General features: G+C 40.2%; 2 protein-coding genes across 7 annotated transcripts in view; both read right to left on the reverse strand.

Annotated features, from left to right (window-relative positions):
* The window catches only part of zgc:110626 (uncharacterized protein LOC550588 homolog), a 42,498-nt gene extending 42,312 nt beyond the window's left edge, over positions 1-186 (reverse strand). For all 6 annotated transcript variants that reach the window (XM_063017816.1, XM_063017811.1, XM_063017815.1 and 3 more), the window contains exon 1: positions 127-186. The gene's annotated coding sequence lies outside the window, so the exon portion shown is untranslated. The remainder of the gene's footprint in view (positions 1-126) is intronic.
* A 1,451-nt stretch (positions 187-1,637) lies between these two features.
* On the reverse strand, positions 1,638-12,647 carry f2r (coagulation factor II (thrombin) receptor). The gene is made up of 2 exons (XM_063018209.1): positions 12,583-12,647; positions 1,638-6,105 (listed from the first exon to the last, which is right to left on the reverse strand). Exons 1-2 carry the CDS (start codon positions 12,596-12,598, stop codon positions 4,949-4,951), a joined length of 1,173 nt encoding a protein of 390 aa, XP_062874279.1. The 5' UTR covers positions 12,599-12,647; the 3' UTR covers positions 1,638-4,948.
* Positions 12,648-12,873: the final 226 nt, after the last annotated feature.

Raw genomic sequence — 12,873 nt, forward strand, 5'->3', positions numbered from 1 at the left:
ACAGCGCCTTCATTTCACTTTTAATAACGTGATAAATTAGACAAGCGGGATAGAAAGCCTACAAACTCACAAAGCACCCAAAATATAAGTGATAAGTGGCCCAAATATGTTCATATATTTACTTACAGGAAAGTTTTGTTGTTAATACTGAGCTCCATTTCTGTGAGTAGGCTTGCTTTCCACACATCAATCCGTGCTTTGTGAACAGTCCTGAATTGGTTCCTGCTTCACTTTAAAGGCGCACTACACACAATAGAATAAAGCGGCGCTCTAGTGCACTACTGGTTTCAAAGAACGCGATTTGAGATTCGGATACCAATTACTGCGTCTTCACTAAGCGCCTGTTAGAAATTACGTACATACACTAATATCACGTGTTGTTCTTTTTTTAGTTTAATTCAGTTACACAATATAGATTTTTTTTTAAGTAAGGCGAAATTAAGTTTATGTATTAAAAAAAGCATTAATTGACATACATGTATTTGTTATGCTTTTAGGGTTGTAAAAGCCCACATACTGATAACTGTAAAATATGATTAAACAATAAATGACATGAATTCAGACTTTGTATAGTACCAATCCAGGGCTAGAGTCAGACACATTAAAATTGTAATATAAACAGCCCTAATAGAAATCAGGTTTTTTCTCCCCCTTTTAGCACGTCCAATTGCACAATTGCATCATGCTTCCTCTCCGCCTATGCTGATCCCTGCTCTAGGGTTAGGAGGAGATCGAAGCTAACCCACGCCCCTTCCGACACGTGGGCAGCAAGCCGTATGCATCCTATCACCCACACATTGACGGGTGTTGTGCCACCTAGCGTTGTGTACAGAGAGACACACCCTAAGAGCACTCTTTTCTCATCTCTGTGTAGGCGCCTCTAATCAGCCAGCAGAGGTCGTAATTGCACCAGTCTGACAGAGAGAGAATCATATCCGGCTTAGTCCCGCCCATCTGAACAACAGGCCAATCGTTGTTCATGTGACCGCTCAGCCTTAGCCGGCAAGGCAGAGCTGAGATTCGATACGATGTATTCGAGATCCCAGCTCTGGTTGCAGCGTGTGTTTTCTTGTAAACAGGTGTATTTTCTACTATGCTTTCTCTCACATTACTTTACTGCAAATAACTTTAATTAATCACAAAAAAATGCAGCTTGGAGGGTTGTCAACTTACAGCAGGAAGGTCCTGGGTTCGATTCCCAGGTGGAGCAGTCCAGGTCCATTCTGTCTGTGTGGATTTCCTATGGTTTCCTCCCCAGTCCAAAGACATGCAGTCAGGTTAACTGGAGATACTAAAGTAACTGTAGGTATAAGTGTGTGAGTGTGTTTGCGTGTTTGCCCCATGATGAACTGGAGACCTGTCCAGGGTGTTTCCTGCCTTTCGCCCAATGAATCGGACCCACAACGACCCTAAATAAGATAAAGCTGTGCTAAAACAGACAATTAATGAATAAAATTATTATGTCTGTATTATTAGTGACAGTTCCTTAATTTTTACCAACACAGCTTGGAAAACATCTCAGCAGTGCTATTGACCAGCCGGGCATCTACGTAGAAGGCTAGCGTAACAGACCACTGCTCCACCTGATCACCTGTGCATTACTTACATGAACCATGTTGTTTAAAAATGTCTACAGCTTCTCAGTTATTGATTTCATTTTAATCACAGTTAGCAGTAGGTTACATGAGCTTACATAACACAATTTTAATAATGATCGTGCAGTTTATAGTGTGAACAATTCCGCATGTGATTTCTTGGTCCAGCCAGCTGGTCCTCTTTAACGGCATACATAGTAGTCCTAAGCACTTAAACCTAGAAAACTATGTAATATCTGACATGTATTTAGTATGAAATATTCCTGTAAATATACTAAAAGGAAAAAGGTAACAAAATAGACATTATTAGAAAAAATGCAGAAGCTTATATTTACATTTACACAGTGGTATGTCATCTGTTAAATGAATATTTTACAATGTCTTACAATGAGTTATGAGCAAATACTACAGACAATTTCAGCATGTTATTCTGTACTGAGAGGACTTCATATAGAAAGGGGTTCAGGGGTTGCTGTTAGATATTATTAATAAATGTAAAACACAATATTATACAGATTTAACAGTACAACTATTACACTAACATTAAAGGTGTAAGAATAAAACAGACAAGAGTGCATTTGAATCTGTACTCTCAGCTGACCTTCCTACACTAAATTAGGAAGTAAAAAGTAGTAAAAAGTATACAGATACACAAACTTCATGATTCGATACACACTATCATGTTTGCCACAGTATTTTCCAATTTAGAAAGATCAGCAGTGTGCACACATGCATACAGTAAATATTTTCAAACCAATGAGCATATCATGGAGCCTTTTGCCTAAGCTCATACCTGAATCAGACAGGCTTGCACTATGATAAGAAATTAGCATGTGTATCTCTTCTAATTCAGTACAAATTGATTTCCATTAGTTTTATATGCTACTGATTAAACACAGCTTGCATGTAGCCTTCACCTTATCTGCATAAACTAATATTTTTTATTTACAACCCCAAATCAGAAAAAGTTGGGACAGTATGGAAAATGCAAATACAATAAAAACACAGTGTTCCTTACATTTACTTTGACTTTTATTTGATTGCAGACAGTTTGAACTCGAAGATATTTCATGTTTTGTCTGGTCAACTTCATGTCATTTGTTAATATACCTCCATTCCTGCATTTCAGGCCTGCAACACATTCCAAAAAAAGTTGGGACGGGGGTAATTTAGGGCTAGTAATGAGGTGAAAAAACTAAATAATAATGTGATTCCAAACAGGTGATGTCATTAATGAGCAAAGATGATCAGAGGATCTCCAGTTTGTCAACAAATGTGTGAGAAAATGATTGAAATGTTTAAAAACGATGAACCTCAAAGAAAGATTGGAAGGGATTTGCATATTTCTCCCTCTACAGTGCATAATATCATTAAATGATTCAAGGAATCAGGGGGAATTTCGGGGCGTAAAGGCCAAAGGCACAAGCTTAAGCTAAACGTCAGTGATCTTCGATCCCCCAGGCGGCACTGCTGGTAAATGCTACTGTCCCAACTTTGTTTGGAATGTGTTGAAGACCCGAAATGCAGAAATGGATGCTTATTAACAAATTAAATGAAGTTGACCAGACAAAACATGAAATATCTTTTTTTTTTTTTTTTTTTGCATTTTCCATGCTGTCCCAACTTTTTCTGATTTTAGGTTGTACAATTATGCATTTGTAGAACCACCTGTGCAATGTGGGGAGGAATTTCACTCGGGTCTGAATAAACCTGGGGAAATGACCTGTGGTGGATGGGTAATTAAATAGGATTGTTTGGGTATAACTTTAAAATATTGTGTTTCACATATATTTTTGCATTTTGCTGGATATTTTAGTAATAATAATAGATATGTTAAAGATGTGGCAAACAACTAAGACTAGAACAACTTTTCCATTGAACTTATTTGGCAGTGGTGGTATAGCGGCTATTTGTTTATTACACGCTTTGGTCACATTCATGACAGGACAGGTAGTTACTGGTTACACAAGATTCATCAGTTCACGTCTTTAATATCAAACACAGTCATGGACAATTTTGTATCTCCAATTCACCTCTGGCGCTCCTGCAGGAAACCCACGCAGACACGGGGAGAACATGCAAACTGCACAGAAAGGACCCGGACCGCTCCACCTGGGAATCCAACCTTCTTGCTGTGAGCCTTCTTTACCGTGCCGCCCGGTTCAGAGGTTAAAGTACTGATGATGTTGCCTCTGTTGGGCTAATTATTGGGCCTATGTTGCTTGCCTTGTATTGTCACAATTGTACAAATCTCAAGTTAGGACCCTTGGTCACTGTTTATAGCACTGTATATAGTGACCTTAGGATCATTGACCTCGACCCTCAATTGTTGTTTGGGTTGTATTTGGTCACAAGTGCTGGTTGCTTTGGATACAAATTACTGCTAAATGCTTTAAATGTCAATTTAAATCTTTAAATAAGCCCCAACTAAACATTCCTGTCACAGTACAGGTTATAATTTCCGATTACAGATAATAGCCAGCCAAACCCCCAAATATATTAGTAAAACAACTGTAAAATATACTAATGCAACTGTACATTTTATAAACTTACACAAACACCAAATCTAACCAGAAACACAATGAATGTGTTGTTGTTTTGCTATCTATAGACTCAAAAAGATCGGAAGATTCTGTTGGTAACACTAATGATGCTACTACTCAGATAAATTGCATCCTTCTGGCCATACACTACTAACATAGGGACAGTGGTAGCCTAGTGGGCTATCAGCCGGAAGATTGGCGGGTTAAATCCAGGCTCTGCTATGCAGCCACTGTCGGGTCGTTGAGCAAGACCCTTAACCCCGTCTGCTCCAGGAGCGCCGTACGATGGCTGACCCTGCGCTCTGACCCCAGCTTCCAAACGAGCTGGGATATGTAAAGACAGAATTTCATTGTACTGTACACCTGTATATGTATATATGACAAATAAAGAATATCTTATCTAAGCTTATATACTGAACCTGAACTCATTAAACTAGTAAGATCAATCGTTTTTGGCATTGTGTGGAGCTGAATATTTTCTGTTTATGATTATTTATGCTTGGGTGCAGTATTATAGGACGATTTTTGCTGGCATATTTTCTCAGTAATAAATTAACTAAATGTGTCCACATGTCTGGAAGTAATAGGATTATTTAGTATAAGAGCATTACATTAGGAGTATGGAAAGTGTGCAGTATTTGGTATTTGTACGTCTAGTAATTGGTTCTACTTCAATTACTCCTGTGCTGTAGGTGGACTAATCTATTCTCACTACAGGGAAAAGTCAAGGTCCCTGGTCATCGCACATACATGACATATCGTTAGGGATGTATGTATGAGGCACATAAGTCCTTTTTCACTGGCTCATGTTCATGCCATCAGCTGCTTGTACTGATCACCTAGGTTGCTTTTGAAAGCCTCCAGTTTGCTGGATCTTGTGCTCCCGCTGCTGAGCTGCGAGTGCCCGTCTCCTGATCCCGAGCGACACCTGAAGAAAGTCAGAATTTGCTTCTGGCAGCGTGACGAGCCGAAATAGTAGACCAGAGGGTCGATGCAGCAGCTTACACTCCCCACACACGTGGCCACTAAGTAAGCGACGTACGAACCTTCTTCGCCCGTGTTGGCAAAGCCGATGTAGTGTGTCAGCAGGATGATGTTGGTGGGTGCAAAACAGGCGGCGAAGACACTGAACACGGTGGCCGCCATGGCCACAGCGCGGGACTTCTGGGTGCTGCTTCCCACCCCGGCCGCGCACAGTGCTTGGATGATTCGGATGTAGCACACCGTGGTGAAGATAAAAGGGATGAAGAAGAAGAGCGAGCAGAAGACAGGAAAGAAGTACAGGTAGTAGCCGCGGAGGTGCTCGACGTCCAGGACGTCATGACACGTCGTGATGCGCAGGTCATCTAAGTGTACGGTGTGTTCTGTAGCCAACAGAGGCATGACCCCGCCGATGGAAAGAAACCACATGGCAGCACAGGCGACTGAAGCGGTTCTGGGGCTGCGCCACGTTAGTGAGTCTATGGGGTAGACGACGGCTAGGAAGCGGTCCACGGCGATGCACGTGATCAGCAGTACAGAGCAGTACATGTTGCAATAGAAGGCAGCGGTGACGATGCGACACATGCCAGCTCCGTAGATCCAGTTGTTGCCGTTGTAATGGTAGGCGATCCGGAAAGGAAGCAGCAGCACGAAGAGCAGATCAGCACACGCCAGGTTCAGCATGTAGATGGCAGCGGGCTTTTTGGGTCGGATACGATGAACGAACAGAAAAAGTGCCAGCAGGTTTAGAGGGACACTGATGATGAACACGAGCACGTAGACGGTGGGGATGAACACGGTCGCCAGATGACTTGTGAGGAACTGAGATGCCTCTTTAGAAATGTAGTAGTGCTTTTTAGCCACTGGGCGCTGCTCTCGGTCATTAAAGCCTGACCCGCTGCCCTCCTGCACATCCAGATATTCAAATGGCTCGTCTGTGACCATCACAAAAAATCCTGAAAAGGACCGGGCGATATTCTGGGTATCTGAAGGAGAAAGAAGACAATAAGGTATTAGAAAAGTAGAAATAACAAATGCAACAAATGCTAGGGGTCGATTAAATGATCTTATAGAATACTACATTTTCCACAATATGTGTCTAAATACAATGTGTACATATAGTCAGTTTTAAACCTATTTAACTAAAGGAAATTGAATTATTAAGGCAATAATGAGGGTTATAATTAGGGATGTAACAATTCAACACAAGACAGTTAATAACCGATTCAAAAATTCCACGATTTAAATCGATTTGTCATGTAAAATGAATCGATATTCCCTTTAAACAGCAGAGGGCACTGGTGCTATTCACCTCGCCTGGTCGAGGTCACTGGCGCTACACGCCTGGTTGCCAAATTCGGGTTTCTAATTCAAAATTGTTTTGCATAGTTTGTACCTACCTCAGAAATAAAAAAAACATTCATTATTTAGATAAATAAAAGATAATCACAAATACAGCATTTTATTTTATTTTTTAAAGAGAAATAATAAAAGGAAACTTTGTCATAATTTGTCTTCAATTTCAGTGTAAAAAAATCGGGAAAAATTGTATCGTGAACCCAGTATCGTGAATCGCATCGCATCGCATCGCGGGTAGAGTGTATCGTTACATCCCTAATTATAACCCTCTACGAGTCGAGTTCATACACTTGACGGGCACTGTCAGCCAGCAGGGGCCGCAGTCGCACCAGTTATGAGGACCTATGATCCGACTTTCTTACCCTCTAACCCTGAACAACAGCCAATCGTTGTTCATGCAGCTTCCCAGCCCAGTCGGAAAGGCAGAGCTGAGATTCGATACGATGTATTCGAAACCCCAACTCTGGTGAGACAGCGTACTTTACCGCTGCGCCACCTGAGCTGCCTTTTTAATCAGCTAGTTGAACATTCACATACATATATAATTAGCTATATCGGGAAGGGGTGGCTCTTACGCTCCCCAATAGGTTGCTGTCCCGTCTGGGGTGTGTTACTTTATTGTACTCAAGAGATTCTGGGAAAACAGTACCCACCATGACCTTGACTAGGATAAAGCAGTGGTAAACCAGGATAATTAAATAAAATATACTTTATTACATTTTTTCTGATTAAGATCCTGTGTAACAATTATTTTTACTGGAAGATAAATGTTTCCCATTTCTTATTCATCTATGAATGTATGTACTTAAGCAGCCATTCACTGAGGTATAAATATAAGGTGACACAGAAAGAACTAGTCCGTTGTGGCCAGTGGCACAAAAGGGAAAACAAAATAAAACCTGAATTAACTTTATATAAACAATATATTTTGTATTGTTTTTTTTTCTTCTTAATTTTAGGCACTACATGACTTAGTGTTAGATTTAGCCATCATAATAACTTACATTAACATAGTAGTCAGGTGGATATGCTTAAAATTCAAATTGCTATTATTCCTCATTGCTACCCTTCAAATAAAATATTAAAACATATTAATTAACTCATTCATCTTGTTTCAATAATTCAGTATTACACAGACACCAGATTTTTGGTTCAGCACTGTTGAACCACTGTCCCACCCTTATAAAAATCCATTCATTCATTGTCTGTTTTTCCACTGCTTTATCCTGAACAGGGTCATGGTGGGTCAGATTCACTGGGCGTAGGTAGGAACTGCCCTAGACAGGTCACCAGTCACATCACAGGGCAAACACAGTCACATTTACACACCCACTTATAACTAGGCCAGTCAACCTGACTGCATGTCTTTGGACTGTGGGAGGAAACCGGAGCACCTGGAGGAAACTCACACAGACACGGGAGAACATGCAAACTCCACACAGACCCCTCTCCACCTGGATATCAAACCCAGGACCTTCTTGCTGTGAGGCGACAGTGCTACCCAACAAGCCACCGTGCCGCTCTTAATCAAGCTACACTTGAGCTACACTGCTACCGGTCAGCTTGGCGCCCTCTAGCTGGCTAATGCCTGCAGCAGACAAAATTGGCCTCCAGTCTGCTGTGTGGGAAATACCAGATTGAGGGTTGGGGTTATCAACGCTGTGTAAGGACCTTTGTTGCCCAGGATGCCTGTACAGAAAAAGGAGGAGTGCAGAGATCAGGGTGTGGTTCTCCATACACAAAGCCGACCTCATGCGCAAATCCACTGTAGTATGGGAGAATAATCAGGGATTGGTGGACTCCGCAGTCCGCACACGTGGATGCTGTTGGGAGGGTACATTGCTGCTCACGCCTCCTCCGACCTGCACGCAGCCCTTAACGGAATCCTTTTCCACCCCTGCACTCTGCACAGACGTCTCTATCGCCAATCAGGGTCCTTACACAGCGTTTGAAGACCCCGCCCACATATTCCAGTCATCCCTCCCTGCAGGCACTACCAATTATGCCCGCTAGATGGCGCCCAGCCTACCGGTGGCAACGCCGAGTTTCAAACCGAGGAGTTCAGAATCTCGGTGCTGGTGTGCTAGCGGAATATCCCGCTGTGCCACCTGGGCACGGGTTTAATTATTTTTAACTAATGAATACATTTTTAATAATTTCCTTGAAAGGTATTAAGCTTTTTGCGGAGCTAGAATTAGCTTTATATTAAGACTATAAGTTAACAATTTCAGTCAGAGGCCAGCAACGATCGCTTATAAACCCGAGACTTAATGACCGGACACCACGACACACGTGACTTGACTTGGAAGGGTCAACCGGAATATACCAGGAGAAGGTTAAATAGGCCTGCACAGACATGTTTATATGGGGTTAGGAATCAAAACTGAAACTGTTGCCCTAACAATGTCCTTCATTTATTCACTCACTCACACAGAGAAGCCAATCAGATATTTAAAAAGCAGGAGAAAATGAGAACCCACAAAAACCCACTGTGAATATAGTGAAAACATGCAGTGAATGAAGGTAAACCCAGGTTCTCAAGACCTCTGTTGCTATGAGTTCCCCACAGCTGTGTTGTCATGTGCTATTCAATGTTTCAGCCCTGTTAGATGATTTTTTTACTCCACAGATTTAAGAATAAATAAATTATTTTTGTTCAACTAATCAATAAAAAGTGTTCACTTCATTTTTCCTTGCTGGTCATTTAGCAAGAATTCCATCATGTTGTATTTGTGATGTTACATAATGGTGAGCAGCAACGTGCTGAACTGAAGGACTCTTGATACCATCTCTACGATCTAAGTAGCAGAAGGAATGTAAACAACCATGTTACTGTGCTTTTAAGATTCTGTTTTCTCAGGCTTATGTTCCACTTGTTTTGATTTAATTGCTGTTGAAATCGGTTTCTCTACATAACTTTTTTAGCCTGCTTTCACCCTGTTCTTCAATGGTCAGCAGCTACTGTCACTCACCTACCTAGTTGGTTCACCTTGTAGATGTAAAGTCAGAGACGATCGCTCATCTATTGCTGCTGTTTGAGTTGGTCATCTTCTAGACCTTCATCAATGGTCACAGGACGCTGCCCACGGGGCGCTGTTGGCTGGATGTTTTTGGTTGGTGGACTATTCTCAGTCCAGCAGTGACAGCGAGGTGTTTAAAAACACCATCAGAATTGCTGTGTCTTATCCACTCATACCAGCACAACACACACTAACACACCACCACCATGTTAGTGTCACTGCAGTGCTGAGAATGATCCACCATACAAATAATACCTACTTTGTAGTGGTCCTGACCATTGAAGAACAGGGTGAAAGCAGGCTAACAAAGTATGTAGAGAAACAGATGGACTACAGTCAGTAATTGTAGAACTACAAAGTGCCTCTATATGGTAAGTGGAGCTGATAAAATGGAGAGTCAGTGTAGAAACAAGGAGGTGGTTTTAATGTTATGCCTAATCAGTGTATATAAGAAGCTGGTCACAACATAACATTGTATATAATTTATATCAACCCGTAAGGATTGTTACAGCTATGCCAGTTTGGGTTACTAATTATATTTGATATTACTAATGATTTTTTTTTTAAAGTAAGTCTACAAGGGTTATCAAAATGCTCCTCAGAGGTTGGTATTAAGCCAGATTTACACTGTGCAATTTACTTGGTTTTATAAATCATTATCTGACACACTGACATTTCGAGAATCCAAAAATACGCTATATGAACAAAAGTATCAGGACACGCATTCTAATTTCATGCTTTTCAGCCACAACAGTTGCTAACAGGTGTAACAGATGTAATACATCAATTATATAAGGGAAATTATATGCTTCCAACTTTGCACAAACAGTTCAGGGAAGGCCCTTTCCTGTTCCAGCATGACTGTGCCCGTGCAAAAAGCAAGGTCTATAAAGACATGATAAAAACTTGATTTAAAGAAACTCCAGAGTTCTGGAATGAACTGGAACATTAATTGAGGCTTTCTTAACCAACATCAGTGCCCAGCCATATAAATGCTCGTCTGACTGAACGGGCACAGATTCCCACAGACATACTTCAAAGACTTGTGAGAAGCTCAGCGTGAAGGATTGCACAGAGGTCAATCTACAGTACAGGTATATCAATACCATTATTTTAAGGACTGGCGTGCGAATACACCATCATGTCACAATTAAGCAATAGAACACGAGAGGGAGTGTGTTATCGCGAATAACATCACGGCTGTGATTTGGTCGCAGGCACGAACCGAAGGTTCTTTTATACCTTGCTTTTATACAACAGTTTTTACAAAATAAAGAAAGAAAATAAATCAAAGAAGCCCTGAATTTCATATTAAATATGCTTTGATATTGACAATACCTTCCGCCAAAAAGTAGTTCCACAACGAATATAAAGTTTAACACTACAAAGCAGACATTCCAAGTTGCAAAAACTCATTTTATGGAGGTAAGAACAACAAGAAGAAAAAGGCAAGAACCTCCGAAGGGAAAAAAGGAAATAAAAAACCTCACACACACCAAAGGATTATGGATGATAACAGAACTCTTAGTAGCTGCTAACTGGGCTATTAAGCTAACTGTTCGCATCACAAACACATTAATGTTCCCTACATAGTGCACTAGATTGTGTATCTGATCGCGGATTTATGTTCCCTACATAGTGCACTAGATTGTGTATCAGATCGCGGATTTATGTTCCCTACATAGTGCACTAGATTGTGTATCAGATCGCGGATTTATGTTCCCTACATAGTGCACTAGATTGTGTATCTGATCGCAGATTTATGTTCCCTACATAGTGCACTAGATTGTGTATCAGATAACGGATTTAAAACGCGATCTGGAATAAAGTCTGTGTCGGCTGCGTGCGCGTTTGTGTGCATGAAGCTTGTCGTTACTGGCAACGCGTCAGCGGAGTAATACCATTGTGGTGTGAAAAGACCGTGCTGTTATCACGAATATCAGCACAGTTAGAATGCTTCTCAACCAATCAGATTGTAAGGTCGGAACTAACTGTTGTATAAAACACATTGATATTATAGTAGCAATGTTATGGTATGCTAAAAAAGACATAAAATGTGAGGAAGAAATGTTTGGAGCAGTTCGTACTCTGTAAAATATATACTTTTACTCCATTCTTATCGGGATATTGACTGAAAAGGAAATTAAAGAGCATAAAAAAGAATAAAAACAATAACTAGTCAAACTGACGTCGAATTGTGCTAGTTGTCATATGGCTAATTTACAGCTTTGTTATGTTATTTAAAAAATAACATATTTAAAAAAAGCTTTTAATATCAAACATCAACGTTATTCGCTTTGTGTTCATGTAATGTCAAATGTGCAGGGTGTCACATATAATTGATTTTATTGGAATTACAAAGCTTCACAATGTTAAAAATTTAACACCTTAATATATTATACACAACTTAAACCCCGATGATGCGTTTAGATGTTTTAGGTAGATAATGTAGCCAGCAAATGTTACCTTGTTTATTTATAAAACACGTCTTTAAATAAAATTCTACTATATTGAACCAAAAGAAAGATTTAATATGTAGAAACAGTAAACTTTACGAGTCTATAGCCTAAATATAAAGCAATTTCCATGCAGTCTACTATTAAACAGATACTATAGGCTGTGTGTTGTTCCAATGTTTTAATCAGATCAATGTTTATAATGTATAGTTGAAATATTTAATAGAATTTGGTCTATTTATTATATTTTATTATATACATAACGTGGAAACTACTAAATCCAACTATAAATACGACTACATGTATGTTTGTTCTCCGTTTAAACTTAAATAAAAGTATTAGTGCAATGTAACGAAGAGTAAGCAGTGAAAACAGCAGATGACACATAACAGACTGTGTATGGATTACTGTTACTACTACTAGTCCTGCATACAGCGAAAAGTCATCAAACTTCAGGTTTTGTTTCGAATTTAACTAGTTTTAACTAGTCGGAATTAAACCAGTTAGATGTAAGACGACACACTGGAAGGTTAATCCTCATTCTACGACATCACATGCGAAAATTGTTTGGAAGTAGTAATATTGTACGGAATACTGTGACTTGACTGTGTTTGTTGAGTGTACTCACCGTTACTGGGCAGCATCGTGGCTGCTGTGATCACAGGCAGAAGCGCCGCTATAACAAAACCCCGCAACATAATGTCCAGATAACGTCCAGCTGAATGAATCCGACAGTAAAATAATAAGCAGTAGTTTCTCTAGTTTACAGTCTTTGTACTAAAACAGTAGATCACAAGTACTTCTGTTTGTGCTGCAGTCGGTGAGGGGTTGAAACTTGCTCCCTCCTTCTCTGTTTGTTAAACTAACGCCCACATGTATAATCCAGACTGATTCTACTACTTGTTCAAAATCGCTTCAG

The sequence above is a fragment of the Trichomycterus rosablanca genome, chromosome 21 (assembly GCF_030014385.1).
Source record: "Trichomycterus rosablanca isolate fTriRos1 chromosome 21, fTriRos1.hap1, whole genome shotgun sequence".
Classification (NCBI taxonomy): Eukaryota; Metazoa; Chordata; class Actinopteri; order Siluriformes; family Trichomycteridae; genus Trichomycterus; species Trichomycterus rosablanca.